Source organism: Schistocerca piceifrons, chromosome 2, assembly GCF_021461385.2.
Source record: "Schistocerca piceifrons isolate TAMUIC-IGC-003096 chromosome 2, iqSchPice1.1, whole genome shotgun sequence".
NCBI lineage: Eukaryota > Metazoa > Arthropoda > Insecta > Orthoptera > Acrididae > Schistocerca > Schistocerca piceifrons.
Window position 1 is genome coordinate 1,043,782,641 of NC_060139.1, and position 22,879 is coordinate 1,043,805,519.

Sequence of the window (22,879 nt, forward strand, 5' to 3'; positions counted from 1 at the left end):
CTGCATCTGCCTGATTTTATTATTAATGTTGTCTGCAAGGTCATTAATATACAACATGAACAGAAAGGGCCCCAACACACTTCTCTGGGGTAAACCCGAAGTTACTTTTATATTTGATGATGACTCTCCATCCAAGGTCACGTGTGGTGTTCTCCCTACCAAAAAGCCTCAATCCAGTCACCAATTTCACTTGATAGCTCATATGATTGTACTTTTGACAATAAATGTAGGTATGATACTGAGTCAAATGCTTTTTGGAAATCAAGAAACACTGCATCTACCTGGTTACCTTGATCCAAAGAATCAATAATAAATAAATAATAGTAAAAAATAAATGTCGTGAGAGAAAAGTGTGAGTTGGGTTTCACATGATTGATGTTTTCAAAATCCCTGCTGGTTGGCATAGAGGAGGTCATTCTGTTCAAGACCCCTCACTATGTTTGAGCCTCAGAATATGTCCTAAGATTCTACAGCAAATCAGTTCCAAGGATATTGGACGGTAGCTTTGTGGATCACTTCAACTACCCTTCTTGTAGACGGGTGCGACCTATGCCTCTTTCCAAGAACTGGGCAAGGTTTTTTGTTTGAGGGATTTACGATAGAATATAGTTAGAAGAGGGACTAACTCAGCTGCAATTTCAGTACAGAAGCTGACAGGGGTTCCATTGGGGTACGGAGCTTTGTCCAGTTCGAAAGATTTAAACTCTTTCTCAACACAGCTGACATTAAAACTTATTCGGCTCATTTGTTCAGTGGTACGAGGATTATATTAGGGCAGCTGTCCTGCGTTTTCCTTTGTAAAGATATATTTGAAAACAGAGTTAAGCATTTCAGCTTTTGCTTTGTTACTCTGTTTCAGGTCCTGTCTCATTCGCTAGGGACTAGAAACTAAAAGCCTTTATGTACGACCAGAATGGCTTTGGATTATGTGAAATGTCATTTGACAATATTCTGCTATGGTAGTCGTTGAAGGCATCATGCATTGGTCTCTTGACAGCCAAATGCATTTAATTCAGCATCTCTCTGTCATTAGCCTTATGCTTTGTTTTACAACTATTACGCAGCAAATTCTACTTCTTTAGAAGTTTCTGTACAGTGACTGTGTACCATGGAGGTTCCCTCCCGTTATGAAATGCCCTACTGGGTACACATCTATCCAGTAGGTGGTCAGTTACTCTTTTAAACTTGTGCCAGTGTTCCTCTGCATACTCCTTACCTGTGCTGAAATTTTCAGGTTTCTCATTCAGATATGGCATTACTAATTTTTTTATGTAGTTTACTGAACATATCTATCTTTCTGCTTGTTTTAATTGTCCATTGTACTTTGTTAACCATTGTTACCACAGCCACTTCATGGTCACTGATACCTGTTTTGACGGGGAAATTCTCAAATATGCCAGGTCTGTTTGTTGCCATTAGACTCAATATATTGACATGTAGAGGAAGGTGTAAGTAGATGAGTGACAAACACTAACTTCACTTAACAAAAGTTTATTTAGCACTTGACACACAAGAGTGCGGAGTGAACTGCCTCCAGGCAGAACACATACGGTATATATACAACTACAGAACATTCCATTACAATGATTCTTGCCATTTGTGTATACTTCTAGCATGTACTCAAACCAAATACAGAAATTAAAATGTTTCATTTCAGGTGAGTTTTGAACGCACAACCCTCTATGCAACAATCCAGTATCATAACTACTATAATACAGCGACTGCGCTACTCAGCTTCTTCTGCGACATTGCTCCCTCCTTAAGAGAACAGCGTCTTGGTGTTACATCCTCCTAGTCCAGGAACGAGTCATCTGTCCTGCATACCCCAACTCCTGATGACTGAAGTTCGCCATGGTGGTGCTCTTTTTAGAACTTCCCTTCTGCTACGTTCTTCAGTACCTTTCCGCTTGTTGCATGTCGCTGGAGCTTCAAATTTACCCTGGGTTGCAGGATCCTTATAGGGCTTCATTTGAAGGACGTGGACCGTACCTCTGATCGTCTTGTGTTGGGGTCGAAATCTTCAACTTCATAAGTAACATCAGACAACTGTCTTACAACCTTATAAGGTCCAAAGTAGCACCTGAGGAGCTTCTCAGAGAGACCAACCTTCCGAACGGGAGTGAAGATCCAGACGAGGTCACCAGGCGGGTAGACAACAGAACGGTGGCTCGCATCATACCTTCGGCGATCGTTTTCTTGAGCTTTCAGCGTGCGGAGTCAAGCTAACTGCCGATCTTCCTCAGCTCTGGTTAACACTTGGCCAATGTAGTCCACATCATCAGGATGTAACAAAAACAGTGTCCATCGTCGTCGTCACTGCCTCACGCCCATGCACCAGGAAAAACGGCAAAAATCCTGTGGTGTCTTGTTTGGCAGTGTGTAGGCAAACGTCATGAAAGGTAGCACCTCATCCCAGTTGCTCTGCTCAACATTGACGAACATTGACAGCATATCGGCCAAGGTCTTATTAAGGTGTTCAGTAAGCCCATTAGTTTGCGGATGGTAGGCAATCGTCATGTGATGAGTAATGTTGCACCAGCGGCTTATCTCTGTCACAAGATTTGATTGAAAAGCTTTCCCTTGATCCGTTGGCTTTTGTAATTGCATGGCTTGTCAGATAATCAGTGCAAACAATAATCCACCTATTGCCACTAGCAGACACTGAAAATTGTTAGTCGGCCAGGTGGTTTCTGAGGAACTGCCTTTCTCCTCTGGCACTCTCGACAGTGCGACACATAGTGGCGAACACTCCTAAATAAACCTGGCCAGAAAAATCTCTTACGGATCCTATCGTATGTCTTAACAAATCCTAAATGTCCAGCCTCAGGTGTCTCATGGAATTTCTATAGAACATGTAAGTGCATGTGTTTAGGAATCATTGGTAGCCACCTATTTCCAAATGGATCAAAGTTTTTCTTGCAAAGTGATCCATTAACTACCTTAAACTGTCCTTTCACATCCTCTCACTGATTTAAGGCAAGCATAATTTGAGATCTCTTGGTACCCTTCATCTGCTCATCAGAGAGATCCTGGAGTGCAGCGAAACAGTCACTCTCTTGATGGTCTTGCACAGGGTTTCTTGAGAGACAGCCGGCGTCTTGGTGTTTTCTTCCACTTTTGTACACTATGGTAATGTCATACTCTTGAAGATGTAGTGCTCACCTGGTGAGTCGTCCTGTTGGTTCCTTAAGACCTGTCAACCAACAAAGTGAATGATGGTCTGTAACAACTTTGAATGGCCTTCCATAGAGATACTGTCAAAATTTGCACATGGCCCAGATCACAGCAAGACATTCTCTTTCTGTAGTTGAGTAGTTTCTCTCACCCCCCTGCGGGTCCGGGGATTAGAATAGGCCCGAGGTATTCCTGCCTGTCGTAAGAGGCGACTAAAAGGAGTCCCTCCCCCTCAAGGGGGTTGTTAGCGCCTGCGTCTGGAGATGAACGGTTCCACGACCTATATTTGCGGTCATTTTGGTTTTTCACTTCTTCTTGTATCTTCCTTCCTTTGGTTGGTTCCTTTCTTTGTTCTTCTCCATCTCACTGTCTTCCTTACTCTTTCCCTTGCCTCCTTCTCCTTGAATTCTTCTCCTTGCCTTCTTCTCCTTGCCTTCTCCTCCTTGCCTTCTCTGGTCTCCGCCTCGGCGTTTGAGACAGTCTGTCCTCTCTCTCCCTCTCTCTCTTCTTTTTCCTCTTCTTCCTTCCTCCCTGTGCGCGCCTGAACGCCGACCCACGCGTTCGCACGCGTAGCTGGTGACGGGGTAACGCGTAATTCCCCGCCCTGGGTAGACAAGTAAGGCACGCATGTACCCCCTGGTAAAGGCCAGGCCCAGGGAGGGGTGATTGCCTGAGCTGATACCTTCTGACCATGCCGATTGGTCCCTCCGTCTGTTTCTCGGGAGGTGTGACTTGAGGTGTAAACATTCACCTAAGGCGGGAGTGCCCTCTGAGAGGGTCCCCACAAGGAAGGAGCGTGCCATCGGAGACGCTGGCAATCATGGGGGATTCCTTCGCAATGAATTTCTCTTCTTCTTCTCTCTCGACTTCTGCCCATAAATGGAAATTTGACCAGCCACCAGTGACAAAAGTCCTACCGCCTGCCCCACAGTTCCTCGTAGTTTCTCGATCTGAGGACGGCAAGGATTTTTCCTCTGTCAACCCTTTCGTTATCCAGAAGGGCGTAGATGCCATAGCCGGATCTATCAAGTCGTGTACCAGGTTGCATAATGGTACCTTGTTACTAGAAACTGAGAGCGCCTTTCAGGCACAAAAACTGCTTCGGGCCACACTCCTGTACAAGTTCCCTGTCCTGGTGGAGGCTCACCGCACTTTGAATTCGTCTCGTGGTGTGGTATATACTAGATCACTCGACGGATTGACTGACGAGGAGATTCAGTCTTTCCTCACTGAGCAGGGCGTGACGGCTGTCCATTGGGTCATGAAAAAGGTCAACAATGACCTTGTACCGACCCGGACACTTTTCTTGACCTTTGATAGTGTTCAGCTGCCGTCGCGTATCAAAGCAGGCTACGAGGTTATTTCTGTTCGCCCCTATGTCCCGACACCTATGTGCTGCTACCAGTGTCAGCGTTTTAATCACACTTGCCAGTCTTGTTCCAATGCGGTTAAATGTGTCACTTGTGGCAGGGATGCCTATGAGGGTGACTGTCCACCTCCGTCTTCTCGTTGCGTGAACTGTCAGGGTGGCCATGCAGCGTCCTCCCGCGACTGTCCCATCTATAAGGAAGAACGCTGTATCCAAGAAATTCGGGTCAAAAAAAAAGTGTCCACCTCGGCTGCTCACAAGCTATTTGCTAGTAGGAAGCCCACGCTACTCCCAGCGAGTTAATACAGTACTGTCCTCGCCTCTCCTCGGACTACCAGGGAGGTGGCGACGCAGACATGCGATCTGACCTTCAGCACCATGGTCGTCCGTTTGGCCAGTGCTAAGATCGCGCGGTCGACGTCTCCTCTTCCTCCCGTCACCCCTCAGACACAAGCACCTTCATTAGCTTCTGCCAAGACGAAGACCCAGAAGTCAGATGCATGGGCCTTCAAGAAGGAACCGTCCCGTGCAGACTTCCTACGTATGTCGAACTCCCAGCCGTCAACCAGTACTTCCATTAAACGACCTTCCAAGAAGGCTCATAGGAAGCACAGTTCTCCTTCTCCGCCACGGCGCATTTCTTCTCCTGCGCCACCCAGCGGTTGCCGCCCCAGGCCGTCATCTGTTTCGCCTGGCCGCACCGCTGGTAGCTGAACATCTGGCCATTCACCTGCGGAGGAAGCCCCCCCTCCCGGCCATCTTAACAAGATGGCCGATGAACCTATAGAACCAATGGACGATGACTGTCCGCCTACTGATAGCGGCGGCAGTGCTTGCTCGAAGCCAGGCCCTCAGCGGCCTTCGAGGTGACCCCTTCTTTCATCTTCCTATTCTTCTCACGATGGCACTTATTCACTGGAATATTTGCAGCATTCGCTCCAACTGAGAGGATTTGAAGTTGCTGCTCCGCTTGCACCGTCTGCTCGTCGTAGCCCTCCAGGAAACGAAGCTACGCCCATGCGATCAAATTGTCTTGGCACACTACACCTCTGTGCGTTTTGACCTACCCCCTGTGGTAGGTATTCCGGCTCATGGAGGGGTTATGTTGCTGGTCCGGGATGATATTTACTACGATCCCATCACATTGCACACCGGCCTGCAGGCAGTTGCTGTCCGAATTACTCTCCCCACTTTTACATTTTCCATTTGTACCGTTTACACTCCATCGTCGTCTGCCGTTACCAGGGCGGACATGATGCAAATTATTGCTCAGCTACCTGCACCATTTTTGTTAACTGGAGACTTCAATGCCCACCATCCCCTTTGGGGCTCTCCAGCATCCTGCCCGAGGGGCTCCCTGTTAGCAGACCTTTTCAACCAGCTCAATCTTGTCTGCATCAATACTGGCGCCCCCTACTTTTCTTTCGGACACATCTCACACCTATTCCCATTTAGACCTCTCTATATGTACTACCCAACTTGCACGCCGGTTTGAGTGGTATGCACTTTCTGATACATATTCGAGCGACCACTTCCCGTGTGTTATCCACCTCCTGCATCATACCCCCTCTCTGTGCTCAACTAGTTGGAACATCTCCAAAGCAGACTGGGGGCTCTTCTCTCCCAGAGCGACCTTTCAGGATCAAACCTTCACAAGCTGCGATAGTCAGGTCGCACACCTCACGGAAGTCATTCTCACTGCTGCTGAATATTCAATCCCTCACACTACTTGTTCTCCGCGTCGCGTACCAGTCCCCTGATGGACCGCAGCATGTAGAGACGCTTTACGTGCTCATCGACGTGCTTTACGCACCTTTAAATGCCACCCTACAGTTGGGAATTGTATCAATTATAAACGATTACGTGCGCAGTGCCGTCGTATTATTAAAGAAAGCAAGAAAGCCAGCTGGGCTGCTTTCACAAGCACCTTCAATAGTTTTACTCCTTCTTCTGTTGTCTGGGGTAGCCTGCGCCGGCTATCTGGCACTAAGGTCCACTCACCAGTTTCTGGCTTGACGGTTGCGAATGACGCCCTTGTGGCCCCTGAGGGTGTCTCCAATGCCTTCGGCCGCTTTTTCACAGAGGTTTTGAGCTCCGCTCATTACCACCTTGCCTTCCTCCCCCGAAAACAGGCAGAGGAGGCTAGGCCACCTAACTTCCGCTCCTCGAATCGTGAAAGTTATAATGCCCCTTTCACCATGCGGGAACTCGAAAATGCACTTGCCCGGTCACGGTTCTCTGCTCCAGGGCCTGATTCTATTCGTATTCAGATGCTGAAGAACCTTTCTCCTGCAGGTAAAGGTTTCCTTCTTCGTACTTATAATCGCATCTGGATTGAGGGACATGTTCCCGCATGCTGGCGCGAGTCTATTGTTGTACCGATTCCTAAGCCGGGGAATGACAAGCATTTGCCTTCCAGTTATCGACCCATCTTGCTTACCAGCTGTGTCCGTAAGGTGATGGAGCGAATGGTTAGCTCTCATTTGGTTTGGCTGCTCGAATCTCTACGCCTACTTACCAATGTACAATGTGGATTTCGTTGGCGACGCTCTGCTGTTGACCATCTGGTTACCTTGTCGACCTTCATTATGAATAACTTCTTGCGGAAGCGCCCGACCGCGGCTGTGTTCTTTGATTTGGAGAAGGCTTACGACACCTGTTGGAGGGCGGGCATTCTCCGCACCATGCATACATGGGGCCTTCGCGGTCGCCTCCCTCTTTTTATTCGTTCCTTTTTAATGGATTGACAGTTCAGGGTACGTGTGGGTTTTGTGCTGTCGGACACCTTTTGCCAGGAAAATGGGGTGCCACAGGGCTCAGTTTTGAGCGTCGCTCTCTTCGCCATAGCGATCAATCCAATAATGGATTGCCTCCCAGCTGATGTATCAGGCTCCCTTTTCGTGGACGATTTTACCATCTATTGCAGCGCGCAGCGTACATGTTTCCTGGAGCGCTGTCTTCAGCGTTCTCTTGACCATCTTTACTCCTGGAGTGTCGCCAATGGCTTCTGTTTTTCTGCCAAGAAGACGGTCTGTATTAACTTCTGGCGCTACAAAGAGTTTCTCCCACCATCCTTACGGCTCGGTCCCGTTGCTCTCCCGTTCGTGGAGACAACAAAATTTTTAGGTCTTACATTTGACAGGACACTTAGCTGGTCTCCACATGTGTCTTATTTGGCTGCCCGTTGTAGCCGTTCTCTAAATGTCCTCCGTGTTCTCAGTGGTATGTCGTGGGGAGCGGATCGAACTGTCCCTTCTTCGCCTATATCGGTCGATCGTCCACTCCAAATTGGATTGTGGGAGCTTCGTATACTCCTCTGCATGGCCATCCATCTTACGCCGCCTCAACTCCATACAGCATCGGGGTTTACGTCTTGCGATCGGAGCGTTTTATACTAGTCCCGTCGAGACTCTTGATGCTGAAGCCGCTGAATTGCCACTCACCTACCGGCGCGATATACTGCTTTGTCGGTATGCCTGTCGGCTACTGTCAATGCCCGACCACCCGTCTTATCGTTTCTTTTTTGACGACTCTCTCGACCATCAATACGGGTTGTATGTCTCTGCCCTGCTACCCCCTGGAGTTCGCTTTCGTCGCCTCCTTCAACACCTTGATTTTTCACTCCCTGCAACCTTTAGAGTGGGCGAGAGCCACAAGCCACCTTAGCTCCAGCCTCAGGTTCGCGTTCACCTTGACCTCAGCTTGCTCCCAAAGGAGGTTACCCCCAGTTCGGTATACCACTCCCATTTTGTCGAACTTCGTTCGAAGTTCATTAATATGACCTTCATTTATACAGATGGCTCTAAGACCAATGACGGGGTCGGGTGTTCTTTTATTGTCGGGGCACAAAGTTTCAAATACCGGCTCCATGGCCATTATTCGGTCTTCACAGCTGAGCTCTTTGCCCTCTACCAGGCTGTTCTTTACATCTGCCGCCACCGACATTCTGCTTACGTCATCTGCTCCGATTCCCTGAGCACCATCCAGAGCCTCAGTGATCCGTATCCGGTTCACCCTTTCGTGCACCGGATCCAACGCTCTCTTCAGCAGCTGGTGGACGACGGTTCTCCTGTTAGCTTTATGTGGGTTCCTGGCCATGTCAGTATCCCTGGGAACGAAGCTGCAGATGCCGCGGCCTAGGCTGCGGTCCTCCAGCCTCGGACAGCTTCTTGTTGTGTCCCTTCATCAGATTGTAGTAGGGTCATTTGTCGGCGCATTTTATCGCTGTGGCATGCCGATTGGGCTGCACTTACGGACAACAAGCTTCGGGCCTTGAAACCTCTTCCCGTGGCTTGGACGTCCTCCTCACGCCCTTCTCGGTGGGAGGAGGTCGTTTTGGCGAGGTTATGAATTGGACACTGCCGGTTCAGCCATCGCCATCTGCTGACGGCTGCGCCGGCGCCGTTCTGCCCATGTGGGCAATTGCTGACGGTCCGCCACATTTTAACGTCCTGTCCGGATTTTAATACACTGCGTCTTGATCTTGGCCTGCCATGTACTCTAGATGCCATTTTAGCGGATGACCCAGGAGCAGCTGCTCGCGTTCTTCATTTTATCAACTTGAAAAACCTGTCTAAGGACATTTGATTATGCTGTTTTTTTTTTTTTAAATCCTATGCCTGTCAATCTTTTATCGTGTTTTCCCTTTTAGTTGCTGTTTTAAACTTGTGCCTCGCGGTGCATTCCTAACGTAGTCTGGGCCCTAATGACCATTGAAATTGAGCGCCCCAAAAAAAAAAAAAAAAACCTTCTCTTTTCCATCCGAAATCAGCAGCAGAACAGCACCGATCCCATACCCACTGGCATCTGTGTGTAGTTCTGTAGGTGCTCTCTCATCATACAGACCAAGTACAGGGTCAGTCGTCAGAGCTTCTTGCAGCACATTGAAAGAATCTTGTTGACCACCATCCCTGATAAATTTAGCATCGGCTTTTAACAACTTTTGGAGTGGCCTGGCTTTGATACAAAAGTCTTTGATAAAACGATGGTAATAAGACACAATCTGTGGAAGCTTCTCATATCTCTAATACTTTTAGGAATAGGAAATTCTATTATAGCTCTAACCTTTTCTGGGTCTGGCTGCACACCTTTGTTTGACACAAGGTGCCCAAGTATTTTGATTTCTTTTGCTCCAAAGCGACACTTTCTTGGATTAATTTTCAGTCCGGCTTGTTGGAGACACTTAAGAACGGCCGTCAGTCTTTTTGTGCGTTCATCAAATGTCTCTGAGAACACTATAATGTCATCTAAATAACAAAGACATGTCGTCCACTTCAGGGACCTTAGAAGATTATCCATCATTTGTTCAAAAGTTGCTGGTGGATTACAAAAACCAAACGGCATTACTTTAAACTCGTACATGCCCTCAGGAGCGATGAATGTAGTTTTGTCACAATCAACATCATCTACTTTGATTTGCCAGTATCCCGAGTACATGTCCATGGTTGAGAAAAACTTAGCCCCCTTCAGACAATCTAGTGTATCGTCAGGTTGTGGAAGAGGGTGAACGTCCTTTTTAGTTATCTTGTTAAGCTTCCTGTAATCAACACAAAAGCGACGAGAACCACTGGTCACGACCATGGGCTCTGCAAAGGCTGATTGATGTCATTCTTCATCATTTTCTCTACCTTGTCGCGAATTACTCAACGTTCTGTTGCTGACACACTGTATGCTCTCTGGCTTATTGGTTGATGGTCTCCAGTGCTAATCCGTTGCTTCACCATCGATTTGTCTAATTTGCTCTTCACCTGTGGATTGAAGCATTCAGAGAACTCTTGAAGAATGGCAAGTAGCTTCTTCTGTTGTTCCTTAGTGAGATCTGGTGAGAGTCAAGCTAGAAGATCTTGTCTCATAGTGGTAGCGTTAATTTCGCCCACAGACTTGGCATGGGAGGTTTCTATGACGCTTAGCTGTTCTGCAATTAATGGCTCAGCGTTTGCTACGCACATGTGTCTTGGAAGGGTCTGCGGTTCTCGGCAACAGTCAACCATCCTCAGTTCACAGAATCAGTTTTGAAACGAGACGACAGTGGCTGGGATGACCAAGTTATTCTTCAGTGGTATGCTTCTCTTACATCCCACTACAAGATCCATGACACATGACAGCTACCTTTCCAGCGCTGACTGCAGGAATGATCACTTGATCCAGCACACATAGCCTCCACACACTCGGATGGGCATCTTCCTGTCCACAGTATCTCATCTCGTCTAGCATAATCTTAAAGTGACCACAATCTATAACTGCTTGAGAAGTTTTCAAGAAGTCCTATCCGAGAATGACGTCATGAGTACACTCTTGTAAGACGATGAATTCTAAGGGCTGTGTACGGCCACCTATATCCACCACACGAATGACACATCTTCCTGTAGGTTTTACATATTTCCCATTAGCCACCTTCAGCAGAGATGCTTTGTTGTCGACGAATGCGGTTTTCTGCAACTGGCGATGGTACTTCTCCGAAATGACTTAATGTGATGCTCCAGAGTCCACAAGAGCGTGGGCTGGTCGGCCATCCATGAGGATATCAACGTAGTTTCCTATCACTTTTCTAGTGATCGACAGTGGAAGATATTTCTCTTCATTGGCCTCGCCTCCAAGGAAGGTCGCACCCTTTAGTTTTCCAGGTTGCGGCAGCCTTGTGATTGGCTGGAGCTTCTAAATGGCAATGGAGACCTTGATCGGTGTGTTAGGGAGCGCCCTCTCCAGGGGCTAGCTTGTGGCGATGGTGACCTATGTCATCCTGCACCCACATCTTCTTGTTCATCTTTGTCGTCCTGGAGTTGGCGTCGGCTAAGATCGGTCTGCTGTCTTCTGGCACGGGCATCGTCAAATATCCGCCGCCTTTCTCAATAATAGCGCACCACATGTTCTGGTCGTCCGCAGTGGAAACATACTGGTTGGTTATCCTGGGTCCTCCAGACAACAGTCTTCTTTGGTGCCCAAACAGATTTCTCATGCGGCATTGTAGGAATGTAACTTTGCCTGGGTTTTGACATTTTTACCGTTTTAAAGGAAAGTGAAGGACGAGAAATTGGGTTCAATGTCTGTTCCACTTCCTCCCTTATTACCTCTTGAAGTGTCTCGGTTTTTTGCTCGCCATGCAATCCTAGTGCCTTCTGAACTTCCTCTCTCACTATCTGATGAAAAACTTTTGTGAAATCAGTTGCTTCCTCCATCACAGACATCGATATGACGTTTGGAACCCATTCAAACTTTTCTCGATATATTGGCACCATTTTATGAAGTCATCTGCTGTTGAAACCTCCTTCAGGAGTAGGGCTTGATACATGACCTCAGCAACACCCTTCATGAGATGTGCAACCTTATCTTCCTCCTTCATTCAGGGGTCCACTATTTTACACAGCTCCAAGACGTCTTGAAGGTAGGATGCTGTCGTTCCTCCTGGAGAATTCATCTTCAGCCTTGCACTTCGGTCGATGTGTGTCACCTAAATACTTGCACAGTTCCGCCTGGAATACTTCCCAGCTTGTGAACTTCTCCTCGTTGTTCTCATACCATTGCTTGGCAGTGCCCTCCAAGTAGAAAAATACGTTAGCCAAACACACGGTGTCATCCCATTTGTTAAATTTCGCTATAGGCTCATATACCATCAGCCACTTGTTTGGATCTTGGCCATCGTCACCAGAGAACCCGGAAGGATGTCTCATGTGGTGGGACACAGTTGCTGTCATCGTGACGTCCTCTTCTTCTTCTGTCTCCGATAGATTGCGAACTTGGGTTTCTTGCCACGTAAACGGCAGCTCTGTCGTGGCCTGATGGGAGCCACTGTGTCATCGATAATGTGCGGTATCACAAGTACCAATACTCAGCATCTCCACCAGAATAATGTCATGTAGAGGAAGCTATAAGTAGATGAATGATGACCACTAACTTCACTTAACGAAGGTTTATTCGGCACTTGCACATACAAGAGCACGGAGCAAACTGCCTCCGGCCAGAACACATACAGTATATATACAGCAACAGAACATTCCAGTACAATGATGCTTGCCATTAGTGGACACTACTAGAATGTACCTGAACCAAATATAGAAATTAAAATGTTTCAGTTCAGGTGAGTTTTGAACTCGTGACACTCCATGCAACAATCCAGTATCATAACCACTATACTATTGTGACTGCGCTACTCGGCTTCTTCTGTGACAATAATTCCATCATGAGTGGGGTTGCTAACTATCTGTTCTAGGTAGTTTTCAGAGAAGGCTTTTAGTAAGGTTTTGCAGGATGCCTTATCATGCCCACCACTAACAGAACTGTAATTTTCCTGTTTAATTGTTGGATGATTAAAGTCTCCACTGATGATTACAGTGTGATTGGGGAATTTATGCACAGATGAACAGGGGATTCCTCTAAGGTTTCAGGTTACATGAAGAGATTAGGCTGGTGGGTGACAGAAGAATCCAGTTATCATTTTATGCCCACCGCTGATACTGGTCTTGTCCAAACAATTTCACATGCAGCTTCAGTTCCTATCTTTTCTTTTTAATACACTAGAAAAGGGTGAACTGCTCTCATCACTTGACCAATAACAACTCTGGGCCCTATCGTGGACCACTAAAGTGTAATTCTGAGATAAGTCGCATGTAACAACATATTCATTCTTAATCAAGTTCTCCTTGACTTCGTTTACAGAAGAGCTTTGCTGCTTAACTAAAAAAGAGCATGCAGTATCAATGTGGTCAGTTTTCCAGCAAATAATTCAGTATACTTTAGTGAAGTCTTCTGCATTGTTTCTAAGATACATCTGTTTACTTAAATCCACTGTTGAAAAGTGATATCTTCAACCATATTATTATCAAATGCATTTTGTAGTATGCATTACAAGGTTTGTATAAAAAGTAATGAGTCTGATTTTTTGCTGACGCGACTGTACTTCGCAGTGAGCGCTCGCTTGGGGTGTAAGTGGTGGGGGGGATGTCTGGTCAGAAACTTGCGGTGGGCCAGTTGTCTGTGGGCTCTTGTCCCGGCAGCAACATGCGTTGAGTGGACACATTGCATCAACCAGAAAAACTGACGAAAACATCGACCCTGTGTGCGTTTTATTGAACACTGACCGTCGGATGAGTGTCAGCATGATAGCAGATGACCTCAGACTCGATAAAATGACAATGCACATGATCATCACCAAAGAACTGTCGATGAGGAAGTTCTATGCCAAGATGGTCCCTAAGATTTTGCCAGACGTTCAAAAGCAAGCATGTGTGGACACCTGCTAAGACAATATCCAGAGCCATGAAGCTGATCAGAATTTTTAGATAATGTTATCACTGGAGATGAAGCCAGAGTGTTTCAGTACGACCTGGAGACAAAGCGCATGAGTGCCGAATGGCACACCGCAGCCTCCCCACGTCCAATAAAGGCTCACATGAGGAAATCAAAGATGAAAGCCGTGCTAATTGTGTTTTTCGACCTCAGGGACATGGTTCATCATGAGTTTGTGCCCATAAGTCACACTCGTAATGGCGCTTTCTATTGCGAAGTGCTCAAGAGACTGAAAACCAGGGTCCATCGTGTGAGGCCAGCCATTGCCGATGATTGGAAGCTGCCGAATCACACCTGCTTCTTGGTGGCCAGCTACCTGGCCAAGAAAGGGATTCTAACGGTTCCCCAGCCCCCCTTCAGTCCTTATGTGGCCATGCCAGACAGGTTTTGAGCCCCAAACTAAAAACTTCCCTTAAAGGACACTGTCATGGGACTCTAGAGGAGGTCCAAGCCACCACGACGAGGGCTTTGAAGACCATCCCGGACTCAGCATTCGCAGCAGCATTTGGAACTTGGAAATCTCGCATGCAGCGGGTTGTTGACTCTGAAAAGTCATACATTGAAGGGTATTAAGTGGTTGTAGCGATATCTACAATAAATTTTGATTCACAAGCTCAGTCTCATTACTTTTTAGACAAACCCTGTATGCTGGATCACTGTCAGATTACAAATATATTAATAAATTTAAATTTTTAATATCTGATAAAATAGTGACTCATTGTAGTCATTACTTTTTAAACATTTTACAAATAAATTTATGAAAAAATATAATTTATTTAAAAGAAATTTATATGTATTTCCACTTATATATCTATAAATTTTACAAGTGTGTGTTTTTGAAGTTAAATATGTATATTTGAAATTATATGAAGATGTGAACCTGTGACAGCCTCACTCTCATAGTAAGGGAATCAGTTAATAATAATGCAAAGTGTTGTATGTAACTTCTTTAAAAATTTGAAGATGTGCTTTCCATTAAATTAAAAATTTAAATTTTCATTTAAATTTGAAAAAAGATTTTAGTCTCAAACCCATATTATGTTGTATATCGTAGGAAATCTCAAGGAAAATTTTGCGCTCTCTCTCTCTCTCTCTCTCTCTCTCTCTCTCTCTCTCTCTCTCTCTCTCTCTTCAACTTGCTGAATTTTCAAAATGGTCAATGAATTTTAATAACATTCGCTATTTTTCTTTGCTTGTATGTAGGCTACCTCTGTGCTAAGTTTCATCAACATCTGACAGTGAGAGTTAAAATTCATATTAAAATTGGATTGATTTGACATGGAATGTCCCAAGTCCTCACTGCTCAAATGCATGCTGTAAGAATATGTGGTGCTTGCCCATGATCATTGTGTAGACATCTGTTTAAAGAGTTGGGCATTGTAACTAGTGCTTCACAATATACTTTTTCCCCTCTTGAAGTTTGTTGTACAAAACCCACTGCATTTGAAAAGGTATTATGATTTACACGATTTCAATACTAGAAGGAAAAATGGCATTCATTACTCCACATAAAGTTTGTCTTTAGCACAAAGAGGGGTGCATAGTGCTGCAACTAAAAGTTTAGAACATTTAACCAGTGATGTAAAATGTCTGACACACAACAAAGTAAAAAAATGAAAACAAACTGAGAAAGTTTCTCCTCAACATTTTGAATATAAGAATTTCTGTTATTGTAATGTGTAAAAGGCGGTGGGTACGAATTAGTCACCCACATCAGTAAATCTCATAAATTTTCAGCGTGTAGCCATATTTACAAATTAATTTGTGTTGTGAATGTGAAATGGCTCATTCTATATCATTATGATTTATCGTGCAAAATGGTCTATGGAACATGAAACTAGCTAACTATCAGTTCGAACCCAAAAACTTATACTGCATCGGCATGGCCATGTTGCAAAATATACTGTAAATAGGATTACATAGCACATTAATCTGATTATTGTTCTTATAATTTTTTGAGTTTAGCTGTGTTCAATCCTTCTATATGTAACGAAATAGGCCTAAGTTACTAGTATTGTTTCCATGTGTGAATTAAGCTTCTGTCTCATTTATTATGGCCTTCAGCAGTGTCTCAACACTTCTTTCTTATGTTTTGTGCTTTCGCACAAGTGATAATTGAATACTGCTGTTTTGCAAGTGGAAAATTCAGTGGGTCGGTCAATAAGTAATCAAAAGTTCATTCATTCGATATCGAACATTTCCTTTTCTAAATTTGAGTGTTTGGAATAGCTGTTCAGATTAGTTATATTTGTTGCATATAAGCATATTGAGATTTCACAGGATTAGGACATGTTAGAGAAACATTGTATATAATACATATTTCACACAAGAAATAGGTGGTTGGTTCCCAGACGTGTAAATGCATTATTATTCATTAATAGGCAGTTACATAAATAAGGATTATAATGGATGGAAAAGTTGGTAAACCCCACTGAAGTTTTAGAGGAGGCATTTATCCAGCAATGGATGTCAAATGGTGGCTTCTACTGGTGCTAATACAAATACTAAAGTGCATCAAATGATTTTTAACTACTGTAGCCAAGCACCATTGATTGATAAAAATTCATAGTGTTTATTTATGTGTGTGATGCATAGTTAATAATATTTTATTTATTTATTCATCCAGAGGTCATTTCACAGTGATATAGGGTTTATTGTATTATAATGAAAATAAAAAACTGAAAATAAAAACACACACACACACACACACACACACACACAGTATACAAGTGTGTTTCTATAATGACAGGACAGGTGGTCTGCCATGGCATTGATAACATATAAAAGTTTTTTCAATTAAGAAATAGTTGACCACGAATAAATCCCTCTACCTTCTCTTAAGTGGAATTTCATTTGTGGCTTAACTTTTGATGCTTACTGGCAGGTTACTTGAAAATGTTAATTCCTGAATAATGGACATCTTTCCAAACCAAAAGCATGGCTTCAAATCTTAATGTAGATAGTTCTTATTCTCAATATATCTACAGGTTTTTACCTTTACTTTGACTTCCATGAATAGTATAAATAAAGTTCACATGTATGTGCTGTAATAAGGATTCAGACCAAAGTGGGCCTGTTTGACAGTTCACTTGCAAGGAAGTTTCAATTCACTTGTAGTTTATAACTTTGTACGATTGTTTGTTTTCAGGACTCTTTCTCAGAGCTAGATGATTCTGGTGTAAGTAGCGTGGATGAAGCATTCACTCATACAAGCACACTTTCTGTGGGGCATAAAAGTGCAGAATTAGAATGTACAAGTAGAAACGAAGAGTTGGTGGAATTAGTCAATAAAGGTGTTGAGGCTGAAAGGTGGCTGAAACGAAATGTTCAGAATTGCTGGTGGATCACAGGCAATGTACCAAATGAAGTACACAGCAAATACCCTTGTGCAAATTTTGCAGAAAGTTGGTGAGTAATTTTCCCAGCATAATTTTCCCAGCATAATTTTCCCTGCTACACATTCTCCAATTGTGGCATTTACTGCATCATTACAGTGTAAGGACTGAGAAAATGCAAAGTTCTTGTTCTCATCTAAATAGCTTACAAAAATTCAAAACAAAGAATGTGTTTAAGTGTCTGGATATTAAGGAGTATCAATTTTCACAAGTTTCATTTAAAATTTTCTTACAGTTCGTATATTAATTGATAAACATGAAATGAGGAAGTAATGAATATGATACAACCTGTCTGCTTCGACAAGTGATACTGTTGGCAAGGGTTCACTCAACGACTATTGTGACTCTGTGGGAATTTGGGGTCCTGTGAGGACTGTTGTTATTAATGCCCTTAAACATATTTAAAATTTGAAAATATCAGACCACAGTAGGAAAGTAAGAATTGAAACTACAGAATGCACTATGTATATAAAAACAGAATAAGGTCACAATTGTTGACTTCACCAACTATCGGTCAGATGATCATGTTCCAGCCTACCCTAGATGATGAGCTACATTATAGGTTAGTCTGTCACCACAACTGTCATTTTCAGAAAATAGTGTCAGTGGTGTCACCACTGGTCAAAGCAGTACAGCAGTGTCATGAACTTTACTAAATGCATGAAATCAAATCCTCTCTAATGACAAAAACAACCTTCTGTAACTCCAGAAAAAGACATGTAGTTACGTAAGCAGTGGGTTATGTAAATTATGTTTTTATATATTGTTTATATGAGTGTTATTGCTATGCATTTCACTAAATATAAATTTATAAATAGTTTCTCTTCTAATATTACGAGGGTCGGTCGAAAAGTAATGCCTCCCATTTTTTTTCTACTTAAAGAAATTAAGTTAAGTGAAAAATTTGAATTTGGCGCCATTCCTCAAACCTTCTTCTGCAATCCACTGCAGTAGTAACTTTCTGTGTCAACAGGTGGCAGCACAGCAGAAGTTTGTAAAATGGCCGACATCGATGTTCGTTTGAGACAGCGTTGTGTGATTGAATTCTTGAATGCAGAAGGTGAAACGCCCATACGCATTCATGAAAGACTGAAGAAGGTGTATGGTGTTGTGACAGTGGATGTCAGCACTGTTAGACGATGGGTTCGTCGTTGTAAGGAAGCTGAAGGGCAAACACCGTTGACTGACGAAAAGCGGAGCGGCAGGCCGGTGAGTGCAGTGACTCCACACAACATTCAGCAAGTTGATGACATCATTCGTGGTGACCGTCGAGTGACTGCAGATGAAGTGTGTCGCATTATTTCTCTTAGTAAAGGCAGTGTGATCACGATTATTAAACAATTGGGGTACTCAAAAGTTTGTGCACGGTGGGTTCCAAGAATGTTAACCGATCAGAATAAAGAGGCAAGGAAAACAATAGCCTCCCAACACTTGCAGCACTTCCGTTTGGAGGGAGATGAGTTTCTGAAAAAAATTGTGACCGGGGACGAAACATGGGTGCATTTTTTTGAACCCGAATCAAAGAGGCAGTCAATGGAGTGGCGTCACACAAGCTCGCCGAGGAAGAAAAAATTCAAAACTGTGCGATCGGCAGGGAAAGTTATGGCAACAGTTTTCTGGGATACAGAGGGTGTGATTCTGGTTGATTTTTTGGAGCAGGGATGCACAATAAATTCTGTTCAATACGTCACAACCCTCAACAAACTTAAAGCACGTCTTCAGCGAGTTCGCCCAACAAAATCAATGGCAGATGTTCTTCTTTTGCATGACAATGCAAGACCACACACCAGTCGTCACACCTCTGACGAGATTGTCAAAATTGGATGGGAAGTTTTGCCTCATCCCCCATACAACCCTGACCTGGCACCATCAGACTTCCATCTGTTCGGGCCACTAAAAGAAGCTCATCGTGGGATTCATTTTGAAGATGAGGAGGCCGTCAAAACATCCGTGCGTCAATGGCTTAGGAAGCAGAGCTGTGATTTTTACCGTGCTGGGATACATGCCCTTGTTCAAAGATGGACCAAAACTGTAGAGATGGGCGGAGATTACATTGAAAAATGACAAAATGATCCTCAATGTTGTGGTTTTCAACCTATGTAATTGCATTTAAATTTCCTGACAATTAAACGTAGAAAAAAAAATAGGAGGCATTACTTTTTGACTGACCCTCGTATTTTTGTGGATTATGATGTCCTTTCGCACACTGCAGTTAATTTAAGATATCAAATTCTTTGTAACAATAAGTATTCCACTGGCATATTAGAACTTTAAACGTTCAACAAAGTTGTATGTGTATGATTTTCATTCATTACTTGATGTTGCGTTCTTCGTATCTGAAGCTATGGTGTTCATTCACCTTTTTGTCCAAGATTTTTCCTGTGACTTACCACTTCCATCTTGCTTTGTAAGGTAAGATAGAGCTGCTATCAACTCACAGATTAGTTCAAAAACTGCAGTTCTTTACTAATCATAGTGCCATTGAAGGTGGTATGCCCCTTGCATTCATATGATCTATGAACTGTCTTACTCATCCAGGCACAGGCTGTCCTACAGTTGAACCTGGACCCCAGATCACAGTACAACTTAGCATTTTACCCCCACACACAAATAATTTTTAGGATAACAAGAGGAAATATAAAATTGCAGCAAATGAAGCAGGCAAAAGGAAATGCAAATGTCTAAAAAATGATATTGACAGGAAGTGCAAAATGGCTAAGCAGAAATGGCTAGAGAACAAATGGAAGCTATAGGATATATCACTAAGTGAAAGATAGGTATGCCTACAGGAAAATTAAAGAGGCCTTTGGGGAAAGATAAGCAGAATATCAAGAGCTCAGACGGAAAGCCAGCCGTGAGCAAAGGAGGGAAAGCTGAAAGGGGGAAGGAGCATATAGAGTGCCTACACAAGGGAGATGAACTTCACACAGTATTATAAAAATGGAGTAAGATGTAGATGAAGAGGAGATGAGAGATGTGATATTGCAAGAACAATTTGACATAGCACTGAAAGGCTCCGGGAATAGACGATATTCCACGAGACCGACTGGTAGTCTTTGGAGAGCTGGCCATGACAAAACTTCCATCTGGTGTCCAAGATACGAGGCAGATGAATTACCCTCACACATCAAGAAGAATGTAGTAATTCCAATTCCAAAGAAAGTAGGTGCTGACAGATGTGAATATTACCAAACTATAATATGTCATGGTCTCAAAATACTAACATGAATTCTTTATGAAGAATGGAAAAAACTAGTAGAAGCTGACCTTGATGAGGATCAGTTTTAATATCAGATAAATGTGTGCAGACATGAAGCAATCTTTACCCTAGGACTTAACCTTAGAAGAGAGGTTAAGGAAAGGCTAACCTAAATTTACAGCATTTGTAGATTGAGAGAAAACTTTTGACAATGTTTACTGGAATATTCTCTTTGAAATTCTGTAGGTAGCAGGGGTAAAATACAGGCAGTGAAAGGCTATTTACAACTTGTAGAGAAACCCAACAGCAATTATAACAGTTGAGAGGCATGAAAAGGAAGCAGTGATTGAGGAGGGAGTGAGATAGGCTAAAACCCTATCCTCAATGTTATTCAACCTGTGCATTGGGCATGCAATATAGGAAACCAAAGAAAAATTTGGAGAAGGAATTAAAATTCAGGGACAAGAAATAGGAACTTTGAGGTTTGCTGATGATATCGTAAATCTGTCAGAGAGCAAAGGACTTGGAACAGCAGTTGAATGGAATGGACAGTGTCGTGGAAGGTGGGTATAAGATGAACATCAACAAAACAAAACAAAAAAAGGACAATGGATTGTAGTTGAATTAAATCAGGTGATGCTGAGGGAATTAGATTAGGAAATAAGGCACGTACAGTAGTATATGAATTTTGTTATTTGGGCTGTAAAATAACTGATGATGACCAAAGTAGAGAGGATATAAAATGTAGACCGGCAATGATAAGAACAGCATTTCTGGAGGAAAGAAATTTGTTAATATCAAATATAGACTTTAGTGTTAAAAAGTCTTTTCTGAAAGTATTTGTATGGATTGTAGCCATGTATGGAAGTGAAACATGGATGATAAATGCAGGATTGCCACAAGTTCTGGAAATCAGGGAATTTCAGATGTGCCGGGGAAATATAAAGGAAATTGGAAAAAAAAGCTCTGGAAAAATCTTGTTTTTGTCTCAATAGATGAAATGGTTTGTTTACTGAGATGTCATGCATCTTCACTGGCTGGGCACAGCTGAGAACATGCACTGCTTTTGTACTCCCTCAGTCTTACTGCTTCTCCTCTTCCTACCATTCCCCTCAGCTTTGTCACCACTTCTTTCCACTAGCCAAGCAGCTGCTGATGAGAGGCAGGGAATTGTGATGAGTCATTTGTTTGGACATGATTCTCAGAGATTGTTGATGCAGTGGCCAGAGATGGCAGGCATGTGTGTATGAGTTGTGTCCGAGTGACTGTGTGAATGTGTGTGTGTGCTCTTGTTTTATGATAAAAGCTGTGGCCAAAAATTTTGTTGAGAGAGAGTGATTGTCTTTTCTATGTGCCAGTCTGTGGCTCAGCGATCATCTTTACGGTGAGTTGCTACCTATCCTCATTAGCATTGATTCTCAGAGTATTTGTGCAAATTATCTTTTGCATGGATTGATCACCGTGCTCTCGTTTCATGAACACCTGGCCTCATGAGTGGATTTGCGCGAAGGGCCATAACAGCAGACGATTTCTGCTGGTATCTCTAATGGATCGGGCCTGCTATTCTGAAGCCCGTCATTTCCTACTAACGTGCAGGCTGTGCCCATTGGACCTAACCTCACTGATCTGCTCGCAGGCGTCTGTTTGTGTTGGCATAATGTGGCGGATTTTCGTGGTTTATCCATGGACCAAGGACCGAGGTGCTCCTTGGCAGGGCAGAGGCCATGGGTGATGGATTTCAGGAATTGAGTCTGTCTAACTACAAGTATGTTATACAGTGCGGCCTTTTATAGACATTTTGTTTATTGTAGTACATTTTGGCACTTATACAGGGCGGTCCATTGATAGTGACCCGGCCAAATATCTCACGAAACAAGCATCAAACGAAAAAACTACAAAGAACAAAACTTGTCTAGCTTGAAGGGGGAAACCCGATGGCACTATGGTTGGCTTGTTAGATGGCACTGCCATAGGTCAAACGGATATCAGCTGCATTTTTTAAAAATAGGAACCCCCATTTCTTATTACATATTCATGTAGTAAGTAAATAAATTTGAATGTTTTAGTTGTATCACTTTTTTCACTTTGTGGTACAGGGCGCTGTAATAGTCACAAACACATAAGTATGTGGTATCATGCAACATTCCACCATTGCAGACGGTATTTTCTCCATGATACATTACCTGTGTTGTAATGGACCGTTTACCAATTGCGGAAAAGGTCGATATCATGTTGATGTATGGCTATTGTGATCAAAATGCCCAACGGGTGTGTGCTATTTATGCTGCTCAGTATCCTTGAGGACATCATCCAAGTGTCCAGACCGTTCGCCAGATAGTTACGTTATTTAAGGAAACAGGAAGTGTTCAGCCACATGTGAAACATCAACCATAAGACCTGCAACAAATGATGATGCCCAAATAGGTGTTTTAGCTGCTGTCGCGGCTAATCCGCACATCA

At 43.6% G+C, this 22,879-nt stretch overlaps 1 protein-coding gene across 1 annotated transcript in view; it reads left to right on the forward strand.

The window, feature by feature from the left end:
- The window catches only part of LOC124777091 (gamma-tubulin complex component 5), a 159,405-nt gene that overhangs the window by 6,847 nt on the left and 129,679 nt on the right, over positions 1–22,879 (forward strand). The window contains exon 4 of the mRNA XM_047252369.1: positions 16,974–17,233. Coding sequence (XP_047108325.1) covers positions 16,974–17,233 — 260 coding nt within the window. The remainder of the gene's footprint in view (positions 1–16,973; positions 17,234–22,879) is intronic.